At 40.2% G+C, this 22,120-nt stretch overlaps 2 protein-coding genes, 1 long non-coding RNA gene and 1 pseudogene across 5 annotated transcripts; 3 read left to right on the top strand and 1 right to left on the bottom strand.

Annotated features, from left to right (window-relative positions):
- Positions 1-1,251: 1,251 nt before the first annotated feature.
- Positions 1,252-2,538, top strand: LOC121803386. 3 transcript variants are annotated; one of them, XR_006050980.1, is made up of 3 exons: positions 1,252-1,551; positions 2,013-2,250; positions 2,385-2,538. It is a non-coding gene; the product is annotated as an uncharacterized LOC121803386 (long non-coding RNA). The 3 variants fall into 3 exon arrangements; XR_006050979.1 differs by lacking the exon at positions 2,013-2,250; XR_006050978.1 differs by lacking the exon at positions 2,385-2,538 and having other exon boundaries at positions 2,013-2,304.
- Positions 2,539-9,745: 7,207 nt separating this feature from the next.
- Positions 9,746-13,721, top strand: LOC121805415 (ATPase 8, plasma membrane-type-like). The gene is made up of 11 exons (XM_042205258.1): positions 9,746-9,946; positions 10,018-10,236; positions 10,475-10,612; positions 10,694-11,008; positions 11,075-11,521; positions 11,588-11,710; positions 11,796-11,900; positions 11,970-12,273; positions 12,351-13,039; positions 13,112-13,270; positions 13,345-13,721. Exons 1-11 carry the CDS (start codon positions 9,914-9,916, stop codon positions 13,423-13,425), a joined length of 2,613 nt encoding a protein of 870 aa, XP_042061192.1. The 5' UTR covers positions 9,746-9,913; the 3' UTR covers positions 13,426-13,721.
- Positions 13,722-15,270: 1,549 nt separating this feature from the next.
- LOC121804575 lies at positions 15,271-16,116 on the top strand (annotated as a pseudogene).
- Positions 16,117-17,980: 1,864 nt separating this feature from the next.
- On the bottom strand, positions 17,981-18,952 carry LOC121803498 (the record flags this gene model as incomplete). The annotated part of the gene is made up of 1 exon (XM_042203152.1): positions 17,981-18,952. A coding segment is annotated over exon 1 (846 nt), but the record flags the coding sequence as incomplete, so codon positions are not given.
- Between the last annotated feature and the right edge of the window lie 3,168 nt (positions 18,953-22,120).

Raw genomic sequence — 22,120 nt, 5'->3', positions numbered from 1 at the left:
TGTGCCGGGAAGGTGGCCACCTTCCTCGGTCACCTGCTCTGCCCAACATGACAGAGGTAGCTTGTGTACACTAGTCCGAGCGGGGACACCACCCTCACTGGGACCCGAATTCGACTTATATCATCATTCATAATTCCTTTGGCCTTAGCCAAACAGATAGGCATCATACAAAAACATTTATGGCAAGGCAACATCTTTAAGAAACACGAACATGTGTTCGTGTTTTCATAAAATACGATTTGTATTTTTTTAGTATAAGAAAGCTCACCTCGTTCGCTTAAAACTCCTTAATTTGAATCTTTCGTTCCGACTCCACCCTTAACTCACGGAGATAGCCTTCTGAAAACAAACAATGTACTTAATAGAAATTCACATACTTATAGAAATGCATGCCCCTACTCTATTTCTTTTATCATTTGCTCACCGTTAGAAAATTTTAGAAACTTGCATATTAATTAAATTGGGAAATTTAATTAATAGCACTTCTTTATTATACTTAATTATTTCTGTGACTTGAGAACATCGTCTCCCTCTTTCTTTCCATTTCCTTAGCGGCCGCCTGAGGCGTCGCGGGGCGATGCCGGTCGGCCGCTTACGCGCATAATTCCTCCGTTAGCTCCTCGTATTTTCCACCATAATGTCGAATTAGTTCCCAAATAATATAAGCGCGTAACCGAATTATCACAAGTATTTCCCCTCGCAATTATATTTATTTTGAAACTTGGGGTAAATTATTCATACTTCAAAATTATTTCGGAATTTAATTAAATAATTCCTAAAAAATTATTCAATCCGATGATTAACTTATCGTAATAATTTCCCACAGTGTTTATATTTATTTCGGCCTTGGAAATATTCTAAAATTAATTATACAATTCCCCATATTTAATTCAATTATCAACCCAATGATTTATTTACAAAACCAAATTCTCCACCTTATCTCTCAAATTAATATTCTAAAGCCCCAAAATAATTTAAGTGGAGCCCAACTTAAATAGATCATCCAATTAATTTATTAAGCCCAGAAATTAATTAAATCCGAAAATGGGCCTCACACTCACTATGTATCGCAGCCCCAAGACAATTTGAAGGGAAATGGACTCGAATTTATTTCGCAAAGCCTATTCTAATTATATTCATGGCCCAAAACCTTTAATTCATTAGCCCAAGTTAAAACTAGCCCAAATTAAGAAATCCTAAGTTAAAACCTAAGTCTTTCTTCTTCCTCCCTCATTCAACAAAATGCACAGCCTCTCTCCCTCTCTTCTCTCCCTCTCTCCCTCTTCTCTCTTCCTTACGCCGCCGCCGCCCCCCCCTCTCTCTCGCCACCGCACCGCCGCCGTTGCTACCGCGGATCCGCCACCGCCGTCATGCAGAGGCAGCGGCTTCGCATCCCTCCTCCGGCAGTACGGTTGTCTCCGTACAACAGTAGATCGGTGCTCCCTTCCTCCTCATCCCTCTCTCTTCTCTCCCCTCTTCACCGTCGCGCCACCATCGCCGCCGTCGCGGAGGATCTCCCCCTCTCCAGCCGCCGACGCCGATATCCGAGAGGTAAGGAATGATATTTATTATTCTTCTTGTTAACTACTCCATCCTATATCTTCTAAGTTCCAACCTTTATTTAAAAAAAAACTGTGTTCTTTGGTGATGGGGCAGCAGCTTTTTGTGTAAGTTAAATCTCTGTGTTCGAAATTGTTATTTCTATAATCTTTGCTATAATTGTAAACTACTAGATTTTTGGCAGATTCTAATGTAATTTGTTGGGGGTGGCAGATTCATCTTTTAAGATAAGTTCATATCATTAATTGAGAAACTGCCATTTATGTCATAGCAACTATGTTCTTGATTGGTTATATTACCTACTTGCAACATATTGAATATTGTAGCTATGTTCTTCAAGACTAAGTTTGTCTACATGTACGGTTTTAATATGTGGATAACTGAGTTGTGGTACTTACTTTTGTTTAATTGTGAAAATGAGTTGCTGAATTTGCTTTCTCCTCTTGCTTCAGCTTTGTTGGAAGAATGATTGTGGAGTAAATGTTTATGTGGAGTTTGTGAAGAGAATTTAGGACATGCTGATGGTGATGTGTTATAGTGAAGAAAGTAATTTATATAGGAGTACATGTACATAAAAGAAAGTGGCGTATATAAGAAAGTGAAGAAAGTGATTTGTATATAAGATGCAAGCGGATACATGTATCTCCTAATAATATTGTTTGTCAGTAATGATATCAATTGTGTCAGAGGGTATGATTTCTTCTGCAATCTATTAATGTAGTACTTAATGCTTTGTCTGAAAAATATCGGCCCTCTTTTTTTTTTTAATTTTTTTTATTTATTAAAATAATTATTTGAGTATTTGTTCACTTAATTTGGTGTAGGTATAATCGGTTCAAGTTCGTGGCCGTCCGTGCTGAAGTACCCGATTTTCTTAGAACGCATGATGTATAGATTAAATTTTGTTGGACTTTTTGGTTGGATGTATCGGACATTAAAATTTTAAATTTTGAGATCTTATTTATTTATTTATTTAAATTTATTGTATTCATATAGGTGTAATATATTTACGTGTTCTATTCACTTTCCTATCGTCAAACAAACAACAACAACAATCTATCGTGGCTCGGATTTAATCGCACAAAAGTTACTTATTTAGATAATTGAGCTATTAATATTGATTATAATAATATCGGCTTAGCGGGTCGTTGCAATATATCACTTTATTACAACATCTATACGTTCACCGTGTTTTCCAGATAATATCTTATATCAATACAATCACATTGTACCATAATTCTTCATATACTTACTTACAAAATACATGTTTCCATATAATTCCTTAATTTATCCAATTAGCTAATTATCATTTATTCACACTTATTCTTATCTTATAAGCATATTACTTCCCATAATATGTCATACGTCCTATTTCCATATCCAAAGTCATTCAGTCATTTATAACTTTGTGTCATACCACCACAATCCATCTCAATTCAAGCTAAAGAGGCATTAAATCAAGACTATAGAATTATCACTAAAGATGCACCTAAAGTAATAAATTCATTCAATTAAATAAGTAGTAATAACGAACATGAGATAAAAACGAGCATAGAATAAATCACGAAATCAAAATGTCATACTACGTGTTTGGAGCAACACAAGATTCTTAGCCTAACATAATTAAACCAAGAACAATGATAAATGGAGATAAAACCCTAGAAATCATGGAGTAAATTTGGAGCAGATGATGACTGGAATTTTCTCCGTTCTCTTCTCTCTTTCTCACGCTGAATTCGTCTGAGATCCTCCCTTCAATTGCTCAATGGAATTCTATGTATTTCTCTCTGTTTCGTATGGTCAAAAGTGGCGTCTGCTTTTTCTCCATCCCTTTTTATATTCTTCTTTCCTCATTTTTCCAAATAGGTCACGCCCCTTTCTTTCTCATAAACATTGGGCTTCTTTTATTTTTTCACATAATAGTTGATAAGGCCCACTTATATAACTTGCCAACAAATATGGCTGCTCCACGTTTATAGTTGCTGACCAAAACAACTAAATCTCAAATTAGATTTTGTGCAACACATATAGCTCCAATTTACATATATCAACTGATTTAAAAAATAATAAAACATTAATGATAAATTGATATATGAGTTAATATAAAAATTAGGAGAAATCTTGGAATAAAATTAGCATTATTTGATTTACATCAACACTTGATGACGAGCTAAACACAATGCACTGCTGTTGTCACAGTGCACTGTTATTGCCTTTTGATGAACCTCAAACTCAGCTGACATTCCCTTGATCCAGCAACTCTCCTTGACAGCTGAAGTTAGTGCTATATACTCGGCCTCTGTAGTTGAGAGAGCCACTACACTTTGTAGAGAAGACTTCCAACTAACAGCCGAGCCAAACATAGTAAAGACATAGCCAGTTTGGGACTTCCGGTTGTCTAGGTTGGCTGCATAATCAGCATCACAGAAGCCTTGTACTGCTTCTCCTTCAGCCTTATCCCACCTTTTGTACATAATTCCAAACTTCTCTGTTCCTTTCAGATACCTAAGAGCCCATTTCAGAGCATTCCAATGCTCTTTCCCAAATGCAGACATGTACCTGCTTGTCACACTCACAGCATGTGAGATATCTGGTCTGGTGCACAGCATTGCATACATGAGGCTGCCAATGATATTTCCATAAGGGATACTCTCCAATTCCTTAGCTTCTTGTTGGTTGTTGGATGCCTGAGCTTTGCACAGCTTGAAGTATTGAGCAATAGGTGTTGCAGCAGGTTTTGCAGCAGGTTTTGCATTGCTTATGTTGAACCTCTTCAACACCTTTTCTACATAATCTTCTTGAGATAACCACAGAGTCTTCCCTTTTCTATCTCTGAATATATCCATGCCCAAGATCCTCTTTGCATCTCCAAGATCTTTCATCTCAAAGCTTCTGTTCAGGCCATCTTTCACCAGCTGCACTTCCTCTTTGGATGGGCCTGCTATTAGGATATCATCTACATAGATCAGTAGATAGGCCACAGGAGTTCCATTCTTTTTCTTAATGTACACACAATCATCATATCTTGATCTAGTGAAGCCACTATCAGACATATGTGCATCAAACTTCTTATTCCACTGCCTTGGACTTTGCTTGAGTCCATAAAGACTCTTTTTCAACAAGCAGACCTTGTTCTCATCTCATTTCTTCACATACCCCTCAGGCTGATGCATGTAGATAGATTCGTCAAGGTCTCCATGTAGGAAAGCAGTCTTTACATCAAGTTGCTGCATTTCCCAATTTCTTTGATTCACAACTGACAGCAGAATCCTTATAGATGCATGCTTGACTACTGGAGCAAACACTTCGTTGTAGTCAACTCCCTCTTCCTGAGTAAATCCCCTAGCTACAAGCCGAGCCTTGTATCTGATGCTCTCAGTGCCCACTGACTCCACCTTCTTTTTGTAAAGCCATTTACAGCTAACCAATCTCATAAGCTCAGTTTTCTCCACCAAAATCCAAGTCTTGTTTTTGATTAGTGAGTCTATCTCATCATTCATAGCTTTGATCCATTTCTTGCTTTCACTACTAGCAATAGCTTGGCTGTAGGTAGCAGGTTCTGAACACTCCAGCTTCTCAGCAGTACACAAGGCATATGAGATAATATCAGCCTCTGCATATCTTGCTGGTGGCCTCCTATTCACTCTTCTAATTCGATCTCTTGCTAGCTGATAGTCACTGAGATCATCTGCTTGAGTGGCATCTTCATCTGTATCTGTATCAGATCCAACCTCTATTGGCACTGAACCTGATTGGCTGTCAGTAGCTGCAACAGGTTCCAGAAACTTGTCAAGAGACTCCACCTCAACTTGAGTAGACTCTTTCTCTTTTCCCTCATCTGATCTTTCCAGATACGGCATGATGTGCTCAACAAAGGTTACATCTCTACTAATGATAACTTTCTGCTTTCTCTTATCAACATGCCACAGCCTATAGCCCTTGACTCCTCTCTGATAGCCGAGCATGACACACTTCAAAGCTCTAGCATCTAACTTGCCTTGCTTGATGTGGGCAAAGCATTTGCAGCCAAATGTTCTGATTCTTGTATAATCTGGTTGGTGTCCATACCACCTGAAATCTGGTGTATCTCCTTTCAAGCTAGTAGAAGGGCACTTATTTATCAGATATGCAGCAGTAGCAACAGCTTCCCCCCAGAATTTCTTGCCCATACCAGAGCCAAACAACATACACCTCACCCTCTCCATGAGTGTTCTATTCATGCGTTCTGCTACTCCATTTTACTGTGGAGTACCCGGGACTGTTCTATGCCGCTTGATACCATTCTCCTTACAATATTCATCAAATTCCCTTGACAGATACTCCAGCCCGTTATCTGTCCTCAAGCATCTCAGCTTGGTGCCCTTCTCAGCCTCAACTTCTTTGCACCAATATTTGAACTTCAGAAATGCCTCTGACTTTTCCTTCAAGATGTAGATCCACACCTTTCTGCTATAATCATCAATTATAGTCATGTAATACCTTCCACCACCAAGAGTTTTCACTGGTGCTGGACCCCACAAATCTGAGTGTGCATACTCAAGAGGTGAGGAAGAGTGATGAGTACCCGTAGGGAATGAAGTCCTTTTTGCCTTGCCAAGCACACACTGCTCACATGGCTCAAGTTTGGAGCTGACATCTCCTGGGATCAGCCCTGACTTCACCAGCTTCTTGATACTTCCTTCAGCTGGATGTCCTAGCCTCTCATGCCATAGCCTCAGATCATCAGTTACCACTGAATTTGAATCCCCAGTAACAGCCTCTGCCATCAAATAATAGAGACTATTCTTTCTTTCAGCCACCATGACAACTTGACTCCCCTTCCTAACCTCCATTCTCCCATTGGATGAACTAAAGGTGAACCCCTTCTTCTCCAACAATCCCAGAGACACTAGGTTTCTTTTTACCTCGGGTATATACCATACATCACTCAGCATCTTCACAGAACCATCATGCATTTTCAGCTTCACCATTTCAATCCCTCTCACATTACAGATATGATTATTTCCCAACAAGACAGAACCAGCAGCATCTTTCAACTCATGAAACCAAGATTTATTTGGACACATATGAAAGCTACAACCAGAATCCATAATCCACACCCCACTCAAACCATTCTCCATCACATTAAGAATCTCTGGTGTAGTACAATCTTCAATGCAATCAGAGGAGGGATGAGGTTTACCTGATTCGGCCTGCTTCCTTTTCCACACATAGCAATCTTTCTTGATGTGTCCGGGCTTCTTGCACCAGTAGCACGATCTGGTCTCTTTTTGAGCTGGTACAGGAGACTTGCCTCCATCTGGTTTCTTGTTGAACTTTGGCTTCTTGAATTTCTTCACAAGCAGACTCTCAGGTACAGCCTCCGAAGACTTAGCTGAACCATTCTAGAGCTCTCCTGACCGCAAGGCTGATTAAACCTCAATGAGGGTAATAGTTTTCTCCCTCCCATACACCATGGCATCTCTAAGGTGATCATAACTCCTCGGCAAGGTATTCAGTAGCATGATTGCCTTATCTTCATCATTGATTTGAACATCGATGTTCTCCAAATCATCCACAGCCTTGTTGAATTCTTCCAATTACTCACTGATTCATCGATCCTCCAAGAACTTGTATGAATACAGTCTCTGCTTCATACACAGGCGATTGGCTAGAGACTTGGTCATATACAAGCTCTCTAACTTTTCCAAGACCCCAGCCGCTGTTGTTTCCTTTGAGACTTCCCTCAATACCTTATCTCCAAGGCAAAGGATAACCACGCTATGCGCCTTAGCGTGGATCTCAGCGAGCTTGATCTTCGCCTTTTCATCCGGTACTTCTCCAGCCTTCTGATCTGCGGCTCTATCCTCCAAAGCTGCAGAAAAACCCTGCTGAATCAGTAGCGCTCTGATCTTCAAGCGCCATAACCCGAAATCATTTTTTCCGTGAATTTCTCGGCCTCCAATCGCGCAGCCATCTTGTAATCGATCTCACTCAATTCGCGTTCCCACAGACGGCGCTAATTGTTAATAATCGAAGGTGTTTTGATTGAACGAGAGTGACAAGAGTGAGCTTAGACTTGAAGAAGAAAGCTTGAAGAAAACGTGTGAATCTTATTCAATGTGAGAGAGCAAAAGTTGTTTTAGCAACTACTTGATTCTACACTTATATTCCTTCAACTAGCACCCTAAAACGGCTAACAGAATCAAGAAGAAGAAGAAGAAGAAGAAGAAGAAGAAGAAGAAGAAGAAGAAGAAGAAGAAGAAGAACGCTCCTAACTGATTCTAACGGCTAGTTCAAGAAGTTTGAACTGGGCCTTCTCATCTCTTCCACTCTTGGGCTGACTTGATAAATGGGCTGGGCTGCTTTATGCATTATACTTCACAGAAATTTACACATGTTTTATTTTATTAATGGACAAAATGTTAGGAAACAATGATTTAAATTTGTATACTGGAAATAAAATTGTTACAAGACGTCAAAATAATGAGTTTTAACTTTTAGAAAATGAATAGTCATGTCTCACAACTAAGAAATTTCATTTTTTTATGCACAACCCTCCCATTCGTTGGATGATAACAAGTAGATAATAAGTATATATACTACTAGTATTTTACAATTTAAAATTGAAAACATTGGTTAACAAAAAAATAATTTGACGTGCACGACTATTACTATTTCGTTGGATTACATATAACATTAGGAAATTAAGTATATATACGAGGTAGTCGTTTTTATAATTTAGAATTTTAATAATTATTTAACACTAATAAAATTGTTTGATGCGAATGACTGTATATATATACATGTAGTCGTTTTTATGACTTTGAATTTTAATACGGATAAAACAATTTGCGATGAATATTATCCTTTCATTAGAGGATAACAAGAAAAAATTAAGTATAATATTTAATACATGTGGTCATTTTTATGACTATGAGTTCTAATAATTATTTAACACAAATATTTGACTAGGAATTTTAATAATTATTCAAATATAATTTGATGCGGATGACTACTAGTATTTCGTTGGATGATAACAATTAAAAATTAAATATATATCTATGTACGTATATATTCTAGTACTAGTTTTTTGCAATTTAGAACTTTAACGATTATTTAACAACAAAATAATTATATATATATATATATATATATATATATGTGTGTACGTATATATACTAGTTTCTTGCAATTTAGAACTTTTGCAATTATTCAATAAATAAATAAATTGGATGCGAATGAATATTACTATTTCGTAGGATGATAACACTTAGAAATTAAATATGTATATACATGTACTCGTTTTCATGACTAGGAATGTTAATAATTATTTAATATTAATAAAATAATTTGATGCTAATGACTATTACTACTTCGTTGGATGATAATAATTTAAAATTAACTATATATTTACGTACCTATATATGCTATAGTTTTTTTTTACGATTTAGAACTTTAACGATGATAACACTTAGAAATTATTCATACATGTAGTCGTTATTATAATTAGAATTTAATAATTATTTAATACTAATAAAATAATTTGATACGAATTTTGGTGGATGATAACATTGAGAAACTAAGTAAACATGCATGCAGTTGTTTTTATAAATTAAAATATATAAGAATTATTTTAATATTAATAAAATAATAGATGTGAATGACTTTGATGATTGAATTCAAATGTTAATGTTGCGATATGAATTTGCTAATGAAGAGTAGTAATTTTGATTGATGTATGTTTAGATAAAAGAGTAGTAATTTGATATGAGTTGACTTTCCTTTTATAATAAATTGATACACATATATTTATTTAATTTTTGTTTTATGTAAAATAAGGATATATTAGTCCATATTGAAATTATGTTTATGGCAAAGTGACATAGGATATTATGGCATGGAGACATTATGTCTCTAAATCACTACCTTTTTTTAATTATTTTTACGTATTTAAGTTATTATTTTTTATTACACATATGTTAGTAGTATTTGTTAATTTTTCATAGATACATAATTTAAAAGTTGTTTATTAAATGTAGAGGTGAAAATGGTTGAGTTGTTGGTGTGTTGACACAATGGTTTTACCAAAAAAAGAAAATGAAAGGAGCGGGAATGTAGAGATGTGAAGCAACAGCTGAAATTAGGCATATATAAAGAGAAGATGTGGCATCTAAGACCGAGCTAGAGTCTCCCTCTCATCTCCTCTTTTTTGAGGTTATATTTTTGCATGGGAGGCACAGACATCTATCATTAATCCTTTCGTGTGAAAACAACCTTTGTTTTTGCAGGGAAGATTATAGAGAAGAGTATTGCATGCTCTTGATCTTTCTTCCCCAACCGACCTCTCCTCGTTTCTTTCAAGATAATATCCATGGGCGCCATCAATATTCAAGATGTCGACCTTGTAAGTACCTCCACACATATATATAGATATATTTTTAAAAAAAAATCTTTTACTCATAACCTCAAAAACAGGTGAAAATTCCCATTGATGAAGTTTTCGGGCACCTGAAATGTTCGAGGGAGGGTTTGACGTCTGCAGAAGCTGCAAAGAGGCTTGAAGCTTTTGGCGCCAATAAGCTTGAGGAGAAGAATGAAAGCAAACTTTTCAAGTTTTTGGGATTCATGTGGAATCCTCTTTCATGGGTTATGGAGTGTGCTGCTATAATGGCCATTATATTGGCAAATGGAGGGGTATTACTAATTATCCCTTTTCTTATTGTGTCATTCTTGAACATTCCTCACTATTTCACAAAACAATATGACATTTTTCAATTCATTTTATGTTATGCTCATGTTATCATAGAAGATGAAACCCTATTGTTGTCACATCACGTGTTTTTTAAGGATTTGGGTCCCTGCTGTGGCTGAATGCACTGTGTTGTTGCTCGCACTCGTTTTTTAAACAATGAATGTTATTTGATTGATTTAGGGAAAACCTCCGGACTGGCCGGATTTCGTTGGCATCACGGTGCTGCTAATTATCAACTCCACGATTAGTTTCATCGAAGAAAACAGTGCCGGAAACGCTGCAGCCGCCCTCATGGCCGGCCTTGCTCCCAAAACCAAGGTAGTACTACATTTTATTCATCACATCTAATTTATTGGTTCCTGATATAACAATATGTATATGATGATGGAAAAAAAAAAGGTATTAAGAGATGGAAAATGGAGTGAGGAGGAGGCATCCATTCTAGTTCCCGGAGACCTGATCAGCGTCAAGCTCGGCGATATCATCCCGGCCGACGCTCGTCTCTTGGAAGGTGACCCTCTCAAGATTGATCAGTCAGCTCTCACCGGCGAGTCCCTGCCTGTCACCAAGAATCCCGGCGATCAGGTCTACTCCGGCTCCACCTGCAAGCAAGGCGAAATCGAGGCCGTGGTTATTGCCACCGGCATCAACTCCTTCTTCGGCAAGGCCGCGCATCTCGTCGATAGCACCAACAATGTCGGACATTTCCAACAGGTAAATGAAAAATGAATGATTTTTTTACCCAATTCGACAGCTCTCTACTGTGTGCTTGTTGATTAGGTGTTGACTTCGATCGGCAACTTCTGCATCTGCTCGATTGGTTTGGGAATGCTGATCGAGATCATAGTGATGTACCCTATTCAAAAGAGGGCGTACAGGCAAGGAATCGACAATCTATTGGTGTTGTTGATCGGAGGGATTCCGATCGCCATGCCGACTGTTTTGTCGGTTACAATGGCGATCGGGTCCCACCGGCTGTCTGAGCAAGGGGCCATCACGAAGAGGATGACCGCGATCGAGGAGATGGCCGGAATGGACGTGCTCTGCAGCGACAAAACCGGAACTCTCACTCTCAACAAGCTCACTGTTGATAAATCTCTAATTGAGGTCTTTCCGGCTGACTTGGATGGCGACGGCCTCCTCTTGCTTGCTGCTCGAGCCTCCAGGGTTGAGAACCAGGACGCAATTGATGCTTGCATTGTTAACATGCTCAAAGATCCTAAAGAGGTAAGCATCCTAATTTGAAATCACAATTGTTGTAGCCTTGTAGCTCCCAATGATATCATTTTTCAGGCAAGGGCTGGCATTACGGAGGTGCATTTCTTTCCCTTCAATCCCGTTGAGAAGCGGACTGCCATCACCTATTACGACTCCAATGGCAACTGGCACCGCTCCAGCAAAGGTGCTCCTGAGCAAGTATACACCAATCATTCAACTTTACTAACACTACTTATATTTTGTATGAGTTTTGTATGAATAATACTACAATTTGCTCTGACAGATTATTGAACTATGTGGACTGAGCGGAGAAGGGTTGTACAAGGCTCAAATGATCATCGAAAACTTTGCGAATCGCGGTCTTCGCTCTCTTGGCGTTGCACGACAAGTAAGCTACTACACCTTATTTATAATTAATAGATAGAAGTAGTAATTAAATTGGATGATGCATATTCAGAGTGTGCCGGAGAGGACGAAAGAAGGCAGGGGCAGAGCTTGGGAGTTTGTAGGGTTGCTCCCATTGTTCGACCCTCCAAGGCACGACAGCGCAGAGACGATCAGAAGAGCTATTCAACTTGGCGTGAGTGTGAAAATGATCACCGGGGATCAGCTAGCCATCGGCAAGGAGACGGGCCGTCGGCTTGGCATGGGCACCAACATGTATCCATCTTCTTCTCTGCTCGGGCACGGAGAGGACGGGTCCTCGATGTCCGTTGATGAGCTCATTGAGAAGGCGGACGGCTTTGCTGGAGTCTTTCCCGGTAATTATCGCCATCATGTACTACTATGACATATAGTATACTAATTAATTAAAACCATTTTGATATCTTTCAAGTAGAGCACAAATATGAAATTGTGAAGAGGCTGCAAGAGAGAAATCACATATGCGGCATGACGGGAGACGGCGTGAACGACGCACCGGCGCTGAAGAAGGCAGATATAGGCATAGCCGTAGCAGATGCAACAGACGCTGCTCGAGGCGCATCGGACATTGTGTTGACGGAGGCAGGGCTGAGCGTGATCGTGAGCGCCGTGCTTACAAGCCGCGCGATCTTCCAAAGGATGAAAAACTACACCATCTACGCCGTCTCCATCACAATCCGCATCGTCCTCGGATTCATGCTCATCGCCCTCATCTGGAAATTCGACTTCTCCCCCTTCATGGTCCTCATCATCGCCCTCCTAAACGACGGCACCATCATGACCATCTCCAAAGACAGAGTCAAGCCTTCCCCTCTCCCCGACTCGTGGAAGCTCAACGAGATCTTCGCCATGGGCATTGTCCTTGGTACCTACATGGCCGCCATGACCGTCGTCTTCTTCTACCTCGCAGCGTACACCAACTTCTTTTCAAACATTTTGGGTGTTAGGTCGATCAGAGGGACGACGGATGAGCTCACTGCTGCACTCTACTTGCAAGTCAGCATCATTAGTCAGGCTCTGATCTTTGTGACGAGGTCACGAAGCTGGTCGTTCGTGGAACGACCGGGCGTCTTGCTAATGAGTGCGTTTCTGGTAGCTCAATTGGTGAGTTAGTCACATTATTTAAGATTTTGGAGATTGATGTTTTGATATTTAATTAAATTTGTTGAGTTTCAGTTAGCAACGGTGGTTGCGGTGTATGCAAATTGGGATTTTGCGAGGATGAAAGGAATCGGATGGGGATGGGCCGGAGCGATTTGGGTGTACAGCATTGTCACCTATTTCCCTCTTGACATACTCAAATTCATCATTCGATTTGCATTGGAAGACGTTAAGGTATCAAAATCTAACATAACAAAATTTGAGCCAATTAGTCATATTGATTTTTGTTTTATTCATTGTTAACGCAGACAACGAAGAAGAAGTACGGTGATGCCGACAAGGACGCACGATGCTCTCTAACCGACCGCCTCTCCGCCTCTGACTTCTGATGACACTTAATACTCCAAAGTTGACGATGGGGTGTCCATTTGGATATTCAATTAATGGTAACAAAATCATAGTTTTCACAAAAATTAAAGTTTATGTTTTGAGGGAAAATGTGATTCTCAAAGAGTACATAAGAATTAGTACTACTATAAATTTGAGTTTTTTGGACTCGTTCATACTTTTATCTATAAAGGTCGCAAATTTCCTTCATGCATCAGTATTTGATGACAGTATTTGTTTTACCATAAAATGTATGGTGACATTTGTTATGGTTTTATTTATTTTTGGGACAATCAGATTCGCCAAGTTTGTATGGTGACATTTGTTATGGTTTTATTTATTTTTGTGACGACCAGATTCGCCAAGTTTACACTTATTATCGTGGGGATATGATATGTTTATACTAACTCCGTCTACTAAAAATAGACAAGGTTATGAATGACACATGTTTTAACGTATAATTAGTAAAGTAAGAGAGATAGAAAAAAGTAAGAGAGAGCGAGGAAAAAGCTAGTGGAATGAGTGTTAGTGGATTGTGAGGTCCACATTTAAAATGATGTGTAGAGTTAGTATTGGTTGAAACTTTTCATTTTTAGACACAGTATAATTTTGGTGGACACCCCAAAATGGTAAAACTAGTCTATTTTTGTGGACAAGGAGAGTAACTGTTATTTAGTTGACATACAAATATCTTCGTGTTAACGTCTATAACATAGATTGTTGACATAGTTGTCAGTTATTAATTTAAGAAAGTCATCAATCTAACATGACCCTATAATTGAGATGTCATTTTAGATGTTGTGTGAAGAGATATCAACGAATGAATATACGAGAGTATGCAACAAAGTACTCACTTCGTCCCTAAAAATTTGTCACATTTCACTTTTACCATTTTTGGTAATGGACCTCACATTCCACTAACTCATTCTCACAAACATTTTATTATAAAACTAAGAGTAAGGCCCAATGTGGTCCCAAACATATGACCGTTTTACGAATTTGGTCCTGAACATTATCTTTTTTATTATTGGGTCCCTCACAAATGAACTTGGACCGGAATCAGTCCATAATTGACGGCGGCGTTAAGAAATAACAGTGATTGCCTTGTAATCCGAATTTGACCAAATTAATTTACTAATTGTAATTAGTTACACCTAATTAAAGTCCTTAATTTATATTAGCAAAAGGTGGAAGCAACATACGGAAAATATATTAAAACTAATACAAAAACTTTTTTCAAAACCAAAAACACAACACTTAGAGCATCCACAATAGCGCCTAGCGCACCGCCTAGCCGAGCGCCGGCGCTAGGCGGTGCGCTAGGCTATCTATTGCAACCGCCTAGCGGATTTCGCGATAAAAAACCGCCTAGCGCTCGACGGTTCCGCGGCGCTAGGCGATCCGCTAGGCGCTATTGCAGCGTCCGGATCGCCCAGCACACCGCCTAGCGCGAATTTTTAAATTTTTTTTTTCCGAAACACTATATATACGCGACTTGCCTGTCATTTTTATTCGCACCACTTGTATTAACGAGTACTCTCTCTATCTTAATTTCTGTACAAGATCAACACCTAGAAATGAGTAACACCGGTGGTAGTGGTGGGAGTGGTGGGGATGCTGAGGAGTACGAGCGTATAATGAACGAAGCGCTAGAGGCCTATACGAACCGTAAGATTGATCAATGGATGCAGAGGGCCTTGCAGCCGGCGGTACCTCGACCTCGACCAGTGGTACACCGCCGAGCGGTGATTGATCGTGATCACGTAGCTGCACATCAGCGCCTATACGAAGACTACTTCGCACAGGAGCCGCGGTTCAACGCCAACCTTTTCAGGCGCCGTTTTAGGATGAGCAGGTCCCTGTTTATGCGTATTGTTAACGGATTGGAGCAACGATATCTGTATTTCCGCTTTAGGCACGATGCGTCTGGCAGACCCGGCCACACTCCTATTCAAAAGTGCACTGCGGCAATCCGGCAGTTGGCCTACGGAGGCGCTGCAGACATGTGGGACGAGTACCTCCACATCGGTGAGACGACTGCCCTGGAGTGTATGAAGTATTTCTGTCAGGGCGTGATTGAAATATTCGGTGATCAGTACCTTCGAAGCCCTACCACCGATGACTGCCGGGATTTGCTGCGGATGCACGGGGAACAGCATGGGTTCCCAGGGATGTTAGGCAGCATAGATTGTATGCATTGGGAGTGGAAGAACTGCCCCGCCGCCTGGAAGGGGATGTACACTACCGGCTACAAGGGAAAGAATCCCACGATGATCCTCGAGGCCGTAGCTGATTACCAGCTGTGGATTTGGCATGCGTATTTTGGGATAGCTGGTTCGAACAACGACCTCAACGTCCTCAACTCGTCGCCACTTTTCAACGAGCAGTGTCAGGGTGTCGGTCCGGCCATCAGTTTTGTCGCCAATGACAACCGATATGATATGGACTACTACTTGGCGGATGGGATATATCCTAGGTGGCCCGTCTTTGTGAAGACAATCTAATGCCCAGGAGATGAGAAGAAGGCCTACTTTGCGGCACGGCAGGAGTCGGCGCGCAAGGACGTGGAACGCGCATTTGGTGTGCTCCAGGCTCGATGGGCGGCAGTTAAGGGGCCAACGCGTTTGTGGCACGTCGACTGCATTGCTGATATAATGTACGCATGTATAATCATGCACAACATGATTGTCGAAGATGAAGGTGGACAACTGACTGATTGGGCCAACGACGATAATGAAGCCGGTCCAAGCCACGGCGTAGCCGCCCCTAACGTACGGAGTGGGGTACCCCACGATGAAGACGGCCGCCTCCAAGCACATGCCGACATGCACCAAACGGAGGCTCATATTCGACTCCAAAAGGATTTAATTGAAGAGTTATGGACGCGGAGGACTGCACGACGTTAGTTTTTTTTTAATTATGTAATTTTTTTTAATTAATGTACTTTTTAAATTTTATTAATATTAGTGAATTTTCTCGTTTTTGTGGCGTAAATTTAATTCCGTATATTGTGTGATTGTTAATTATTTCATTTTGTATATATTTGTTAATAGTGATGTGGATAGTATTATTAATGTTTCCCGTATATGTCTCGTAAATTAAATTCCGTATATTGTGTGATTGTTAATTATGTCATTTTATATAATTGTTATTAGTGATGTAGCTATTGATGTGACTGGGCTATTTATGATGTGGCTAGGCAGTGGCTGGGCTATTTATGATGTGGCAAGAGGATTTTTAGTGCTGATGATGTGGCAGTGGCTAGGCTATGGCTGGGCTATTGCTGGGCTATTCCTATTGTGGATTGCCTTAGGCAAAATAAAAAAAACAACACTTAAAATCACATTCAGAAACAAAAGGAATTTGAAGCATCGCTCATCATCGTTCTTCTTCTCAAGCAAATTTCGCCGAAACCCTACCCTATTCTTCGAAACGGCGCGCAATAGCACGCCGGAAAAAGAGCGAATAAACCCTAGGTCTCGGCTGTACAAACCCTGAATGCGGAGGAGGAAGGCTGTTTCTTCAGGTGATGGTCCTTCGACGGCGACTGTAAATACACCCCAACCCCCGTTGCCTCAAAACCCGCCACAACCCTGCCGCCTCAAAACCCTCTGCAACCCATGCCGCCTCAAAACCCTCTTGTACGAGCTCCGCCTCAAAATCAGCCGCGTTCGACCCGTGAAGGTAAAATTTTTATCTCTGTCAGAAGAGAAGCAATTGAAGGAGTTTCTAGCCTCACATCATTTCAAGGAGGTTCTTTCTTTTATACTTGAATATTTTGACTTATTTCGTCGTAGATTTTAGAATTTGGACAGACCAAATCTATAACTTGCAGATTAAAAGATTTTTCCACTCTCATTTTAAGGTGGATAGAGAGTTGCAAGCATATGTGTTATTGTATGCTTTTCAAGGCCATTGAATTCGTGATGATACCAAATTTTGCAGTGGTGGTTGAACAAGTGAAGAACTAGTTTGTAGGAAGTTTTTAGTAGTGGTGTCGTGACACTTTTTTGGGGGAGATAAATTTATCAGCTTTGTCCTTTAGGCCATCCACAATAGGAATAGCCCAGCAATAGCCCAGTCATAGCCCAGCCACTGCCACATCATCAGCACTAAAAATCCTCCTGCCACATCATCAAAACAAGCAAATAGCCCAGCAATAGCCCAGCCATAGCCCAGCCACATACTATCCACATCATTATTAACAAATATATACAAAATGAAATAATTAAAAATCACACAATATACGGAATTAAATTTACGACACAAAAACGAGAAAATTCACTAATATTAATAAAATATAAAAAGTACATTAATTAAAAAAAATTACATAATTAAAAAAAACTAATGGCGGTCAATCCTCCGTGCCCATAACTCTTCAATTAAATCCTTTTGGAGTCGAATATGAGCCGCCGTTTGGCGCATGTCGGCGTGTGCTTGTAAGAGGCCGGCTTCATCGTGAGGTACCCCACTCCGTACGTTGGGGGCGGCCACGCCGTGGCTTGGACCGGCTTCATTATCGTCGTTGACCCAATTGGTCAGTTCGCCACCTTCATCTTCGACAATCATGTTGTGCATGATAATACATGCGTACATGATATCAGCAATGCATTGGACATCCCACAAACGCGTTGGACCCTTAATTGCCGCCCATCGAGACTGGAGCACACCAAATGCGCGCTCCACGTCCTTGCGCGCCGACTCCTGCCGTGCCGCAAAGTAGACCTTCTTCGCATCTCCTGGGCATCGGATCGTCTTCATAAAGATGGGCCACCTAGGGTATATCCCATCCGCCAAGTAGTAGCCCATATCATGTTGGTTGCCGTTGGCGACAAAACTGATGGCCGGACCGACGCCCTGACACTGCTCGTTGAAAAGTGGCGACGAGTTGAGGACGTTGAGGTCGTTGTTCGAACCAGCTATCCCAAAATACGCGTGCCAAATCCAAAGCCGGTAATCAGCTACGGCCTCCAGGATCATCGTGGGATTCTTTCCCTTGTAGCCGGACGTGTAGAACCCCTTCCAGGCTGCGGGACAGTTCTTCCAGTCCCAATGCATACAATCTATGCTGCCTAACATACCCGGGAACCCATGCTGACTCCCGTGCATCCGCAACAGATCTTGGCAGTCTTCGGGGGTAGGCTTTCGCAGATACTGATCACCGAATACTTCTATCACTCCCAGACAGAAATTCTTCAGACATTGCAAGGCAGTCGTCTCACCGATGTGGAGATACTCGTCCCACATGTCTGCCGCGCCTCCGTAGGCCAACTGCCGGATTGCCGCAGTGCACTTTTGAATAGGTGTGTGGCCGGGTCTGCCAGACGCATCGTGTCTGAAGCGGAAATACAGATATCGAGACTCCAAAGCGTTGACAATACGCATAAACAGGTTCCTGGTCATCCTAAAACGATGCCTAAAAAGGTTGGCGTTGAACCGAGGCTCCTGTGCGAAGTAGTCTTCGTATAGGCGCTGATGTGCAGCTACGTGATCCCGATCAATCACACTGCGGCGGTGGACCACTGGGGGAGGTCGAGGTATCGCCGGCTGCAAGGCCCTTTCCATCCATTGGTTTATCGCGTTGGTCGTATAGGCGTCCAACGCGTCGGCCATTCGACGTTCGTACTCCTCAGCATCCCCTCCGCTACCACCACTACTACCACCAGCATTACTCATTTTGCGTTGTTGATCTTGAACAGAAATTAAGATAGAGAGAGTACTCGTTAAAACAAGTCGTGCGAATGAAAATGACGAACAAAGCGCGTATATATAGTGTTTCGAAAAAAAAATTTATTTTTTCGCGCTAGGCGGTGCTCTGGGCGATCCGGGCGCTGCAATAGCGCCGAACGGACCGCCTAGCCGACCGCCCAGCGCCACATAACCGCCCAGCGCTGCGCGGTTTCTCTCTCCACTCAGCCGCTGGGCGGCTGCAATAGACCGCCCAGCGAACCGCCCAGCGCCGGCGCTCGGCTGGGCGGTCGCTGGGCGCCTATTGTGGATGGTCTTACAGCAGCTGAAATCCCATTTGTTCTTTTTTTCCCACCGTGTAGTTTTGAATAGATTTGAGAGAGAATATTTGATTGAAAAAGAGGCACATTCATCGATTTTTTTCTGAAATAATTAAAAATATTAATTAAACCAGTTAATTTGGTCAAAATCTGCTTAAATGAAGTTGACCGTCTGTTTTAGACGGTTCCGTCGATTTTGGACTGATTCTGGTCCGAGTTCATTTGTGAGAGACCTAATAATAAAAAAGATAATGTTCAGAACCAAATTCGTAAAACGACCATATGTTTAGGACCACATTTGACCTTTACTCTAAAATTAATACTTCATTCGTCCTATAATAGATGTCACCCTTTCTTTTTAGTTTGTCCGACTAAAGATGTCACATTTCTTTTTTTGGAAAAAGTTATCTCTCACATTAATATATATATATATATATATATATATATATATATATATAGGGGGGCGTTATTCTGCTTTTCACGTCTTAGATCCTTTTTCCTTTTTAATATTACGCGTTAGATCTAAGGCATCAACAGATCAGATTGATTCTATAAAACTGGTTCCGTGTTGCATTATAAAAGGTGGTTGTATGCATTACAGGGTTATTATTGACATTTGACGGAAAAGTAACTGCCACATTTTGGTATGTGCGAATAATGCACCACATGGTCACGAGTAATGCATATAATTGACTATATAATGCACAATATGTGAACTGCAATGCATACGAATAAGATGTACCATGTTATGATGTTTGGACACACGTTTCTTGTTTCCCCTAAGGGTTTAATAAGCTTAGGGGCTAGGGTATAGTACGTAGACACGTATGTAATCTTCACATGGTAACGAGTAATGGATATAATTGACTATATAATGCACAATTTGTGAACTGCAATGCATACGAACAAGATGTGTTGTGTTATGATGTTTGACACACGTTTCTTGTTTCCCCTAAGGGTTTAATAAGCTTAGGGGCTAGGGTATAGTACGTACGCATTAATAACAAATTATAAAACGATACGAATAATTCACCAAATTGTCACGAGTAATGGATGTTATTAACTATATAATGCACAATATGTGAACTGCAATGCATACGAATAAAATGTACCATGTTATGATGTTTGACACACGTTTCTTGTTTCCCCTAAGGGTTTAATAAGCTTAGGGGCTAGGGTATAGTACGTAGACATTACTAACAAATTGTTGTTATTGGAATATACGTATGTGCATTATTTGGTTTAGGTAGTGCATTATGTAGCTGTTAATTGTCATTATCTCAGTATATTATGCATTATTAGAGGTATTGTGTATATGGGTTAATCAACGGATTGAAGATTACATACGTGCATTTAGTAATGTCTACGTACTATACCCTAGCCCCTAAGCTTATTAAACCCTTAGGGGAAACAAGAAACGTGTGTCAAACATCATAACATGGTACATCTTATTCGTATGCATTGCAGTTCACATATTGTGCATTATATAGTTAATAACATCCATTACTCGTGACAATTTGGTGAATTATTCGTATCGTTTTATAATTTGTTATTAATGCGTACGTACTATACCCTAGCCCCTAAGCTTATTAAACCCTTAGGGGAAACAAGAAACGTGTGTCAAACATCATAACACAGCACATCTTGTCCGTATGCATTGCAGTTCACAAATTGTGCATTATATAGTCAAATATATCCATTACTCGTTACCATGTGAAGATTACATACATGTCTACGTACTATACCCTAGCCCCTAAGCTTATTACACCCTTAGGGGAAACAAGAAACGTGTGTCAAACATCATAACACAACACATCTTGTTCGTATGCATTGCAGTTCACATATTGTGCATTACATAGGCAATTATATGCATTACTCGTGACCATGTGGTGCATTATTCGTAGCGGTTTCCAGCCATTATTAGATTACTATTGTACCCTCATAATGCACAAAATAGGACAAATAATGCAACACGGGATTAATTACCCAATGTTGATCTTGACCGTCCATTTCTCTAATCTAGTGGCTGATATTAAGAAGGACAAATGAGGAAATATAGGAAAAGAAAATGAATACATCCCTATATATATATATATATATATATATATATATATACTATTTCCTCTCTCTACCTAACACACAAAACAATATCTTCTAAAATCTCATACCATTTTCCAACTATGCCATCTATTATGAGACGAGAGAGTATAAAAAAGTAGGACTTACATGCTACTAACTTTTTTAACTCGCTTTCTATTACTCCCTTCGCCCCGGCTAAGATGACACATTTCTTGGCCGGCACGAGATTTTAGGAGTTATTGGTTAAAGTGCTTAATTGAGAGAGAAAATGTGGGTGTAAGTATTAAAATAGAGAGAGAAAGAAAGATGAATATTTTAATAGGAGTGAGAAAAAGTGGTTAAATGTATTAATTGGAGAGAGAAAGTTTCCAAAAAAGAAAATGAAATGTGTCATTTTAGTTGTGACAAACTGAAAAGCAAAATGTGTCATCTTAAGTGGGACGGAGGAAGTACATTTTTTAAAACTCGTGCCGTGTCAAATGGTGACAAATTATAGGAACGGATGGAGTAATAGAAATGATGAGATCTAAACAAAAATAATAACCCTCGGTCCAAGAAAGATGACTCAATCCTTGGACGACACGAGATTATATGTAATTTTTAATTTTAT

Source organism: Salvia splendens, chromosome 5 (assembly GCF_004379255.2).
Source record: "Salvia splendens isolate huo1 chromosome 5, SspV2, whole genome shotgun sequence".
NCBI classification, from domain to species: domain Eukaryota; kingdom Viridiplantae; phylum Streptophyta; class Magnoliopsida; order Lamiales; family Lamiaceae; genus Salvia; species Salvia splendens.
This window is presented reverse-complemented; position numbering and strand designations above follow the sequence as displayed.

Bases quoted from the DNA above. Each gene is read 5' to 3' on its own strand.
- LOC121805415 (XM_042205258.1), top strand. From the start codon at position 9,914: ATGGGCGCCATCAATATTCAAGATGTCGACCTT. The intron at 10,237-10,474 runs GTATTACTAATT...TGATTGATTTAG, and splicing joins TTATATTGGCAAATGGAGGG to GGAAAACCTCCGGACTGGCC. The intron at 13,040-13,111 runs GTGAGTTAGTCA...GTTGAGTTTCAG, and splicing joins CGTTTCTGGTAGCTCAATTG to TTAGCAACGGTGGTTGCGGT.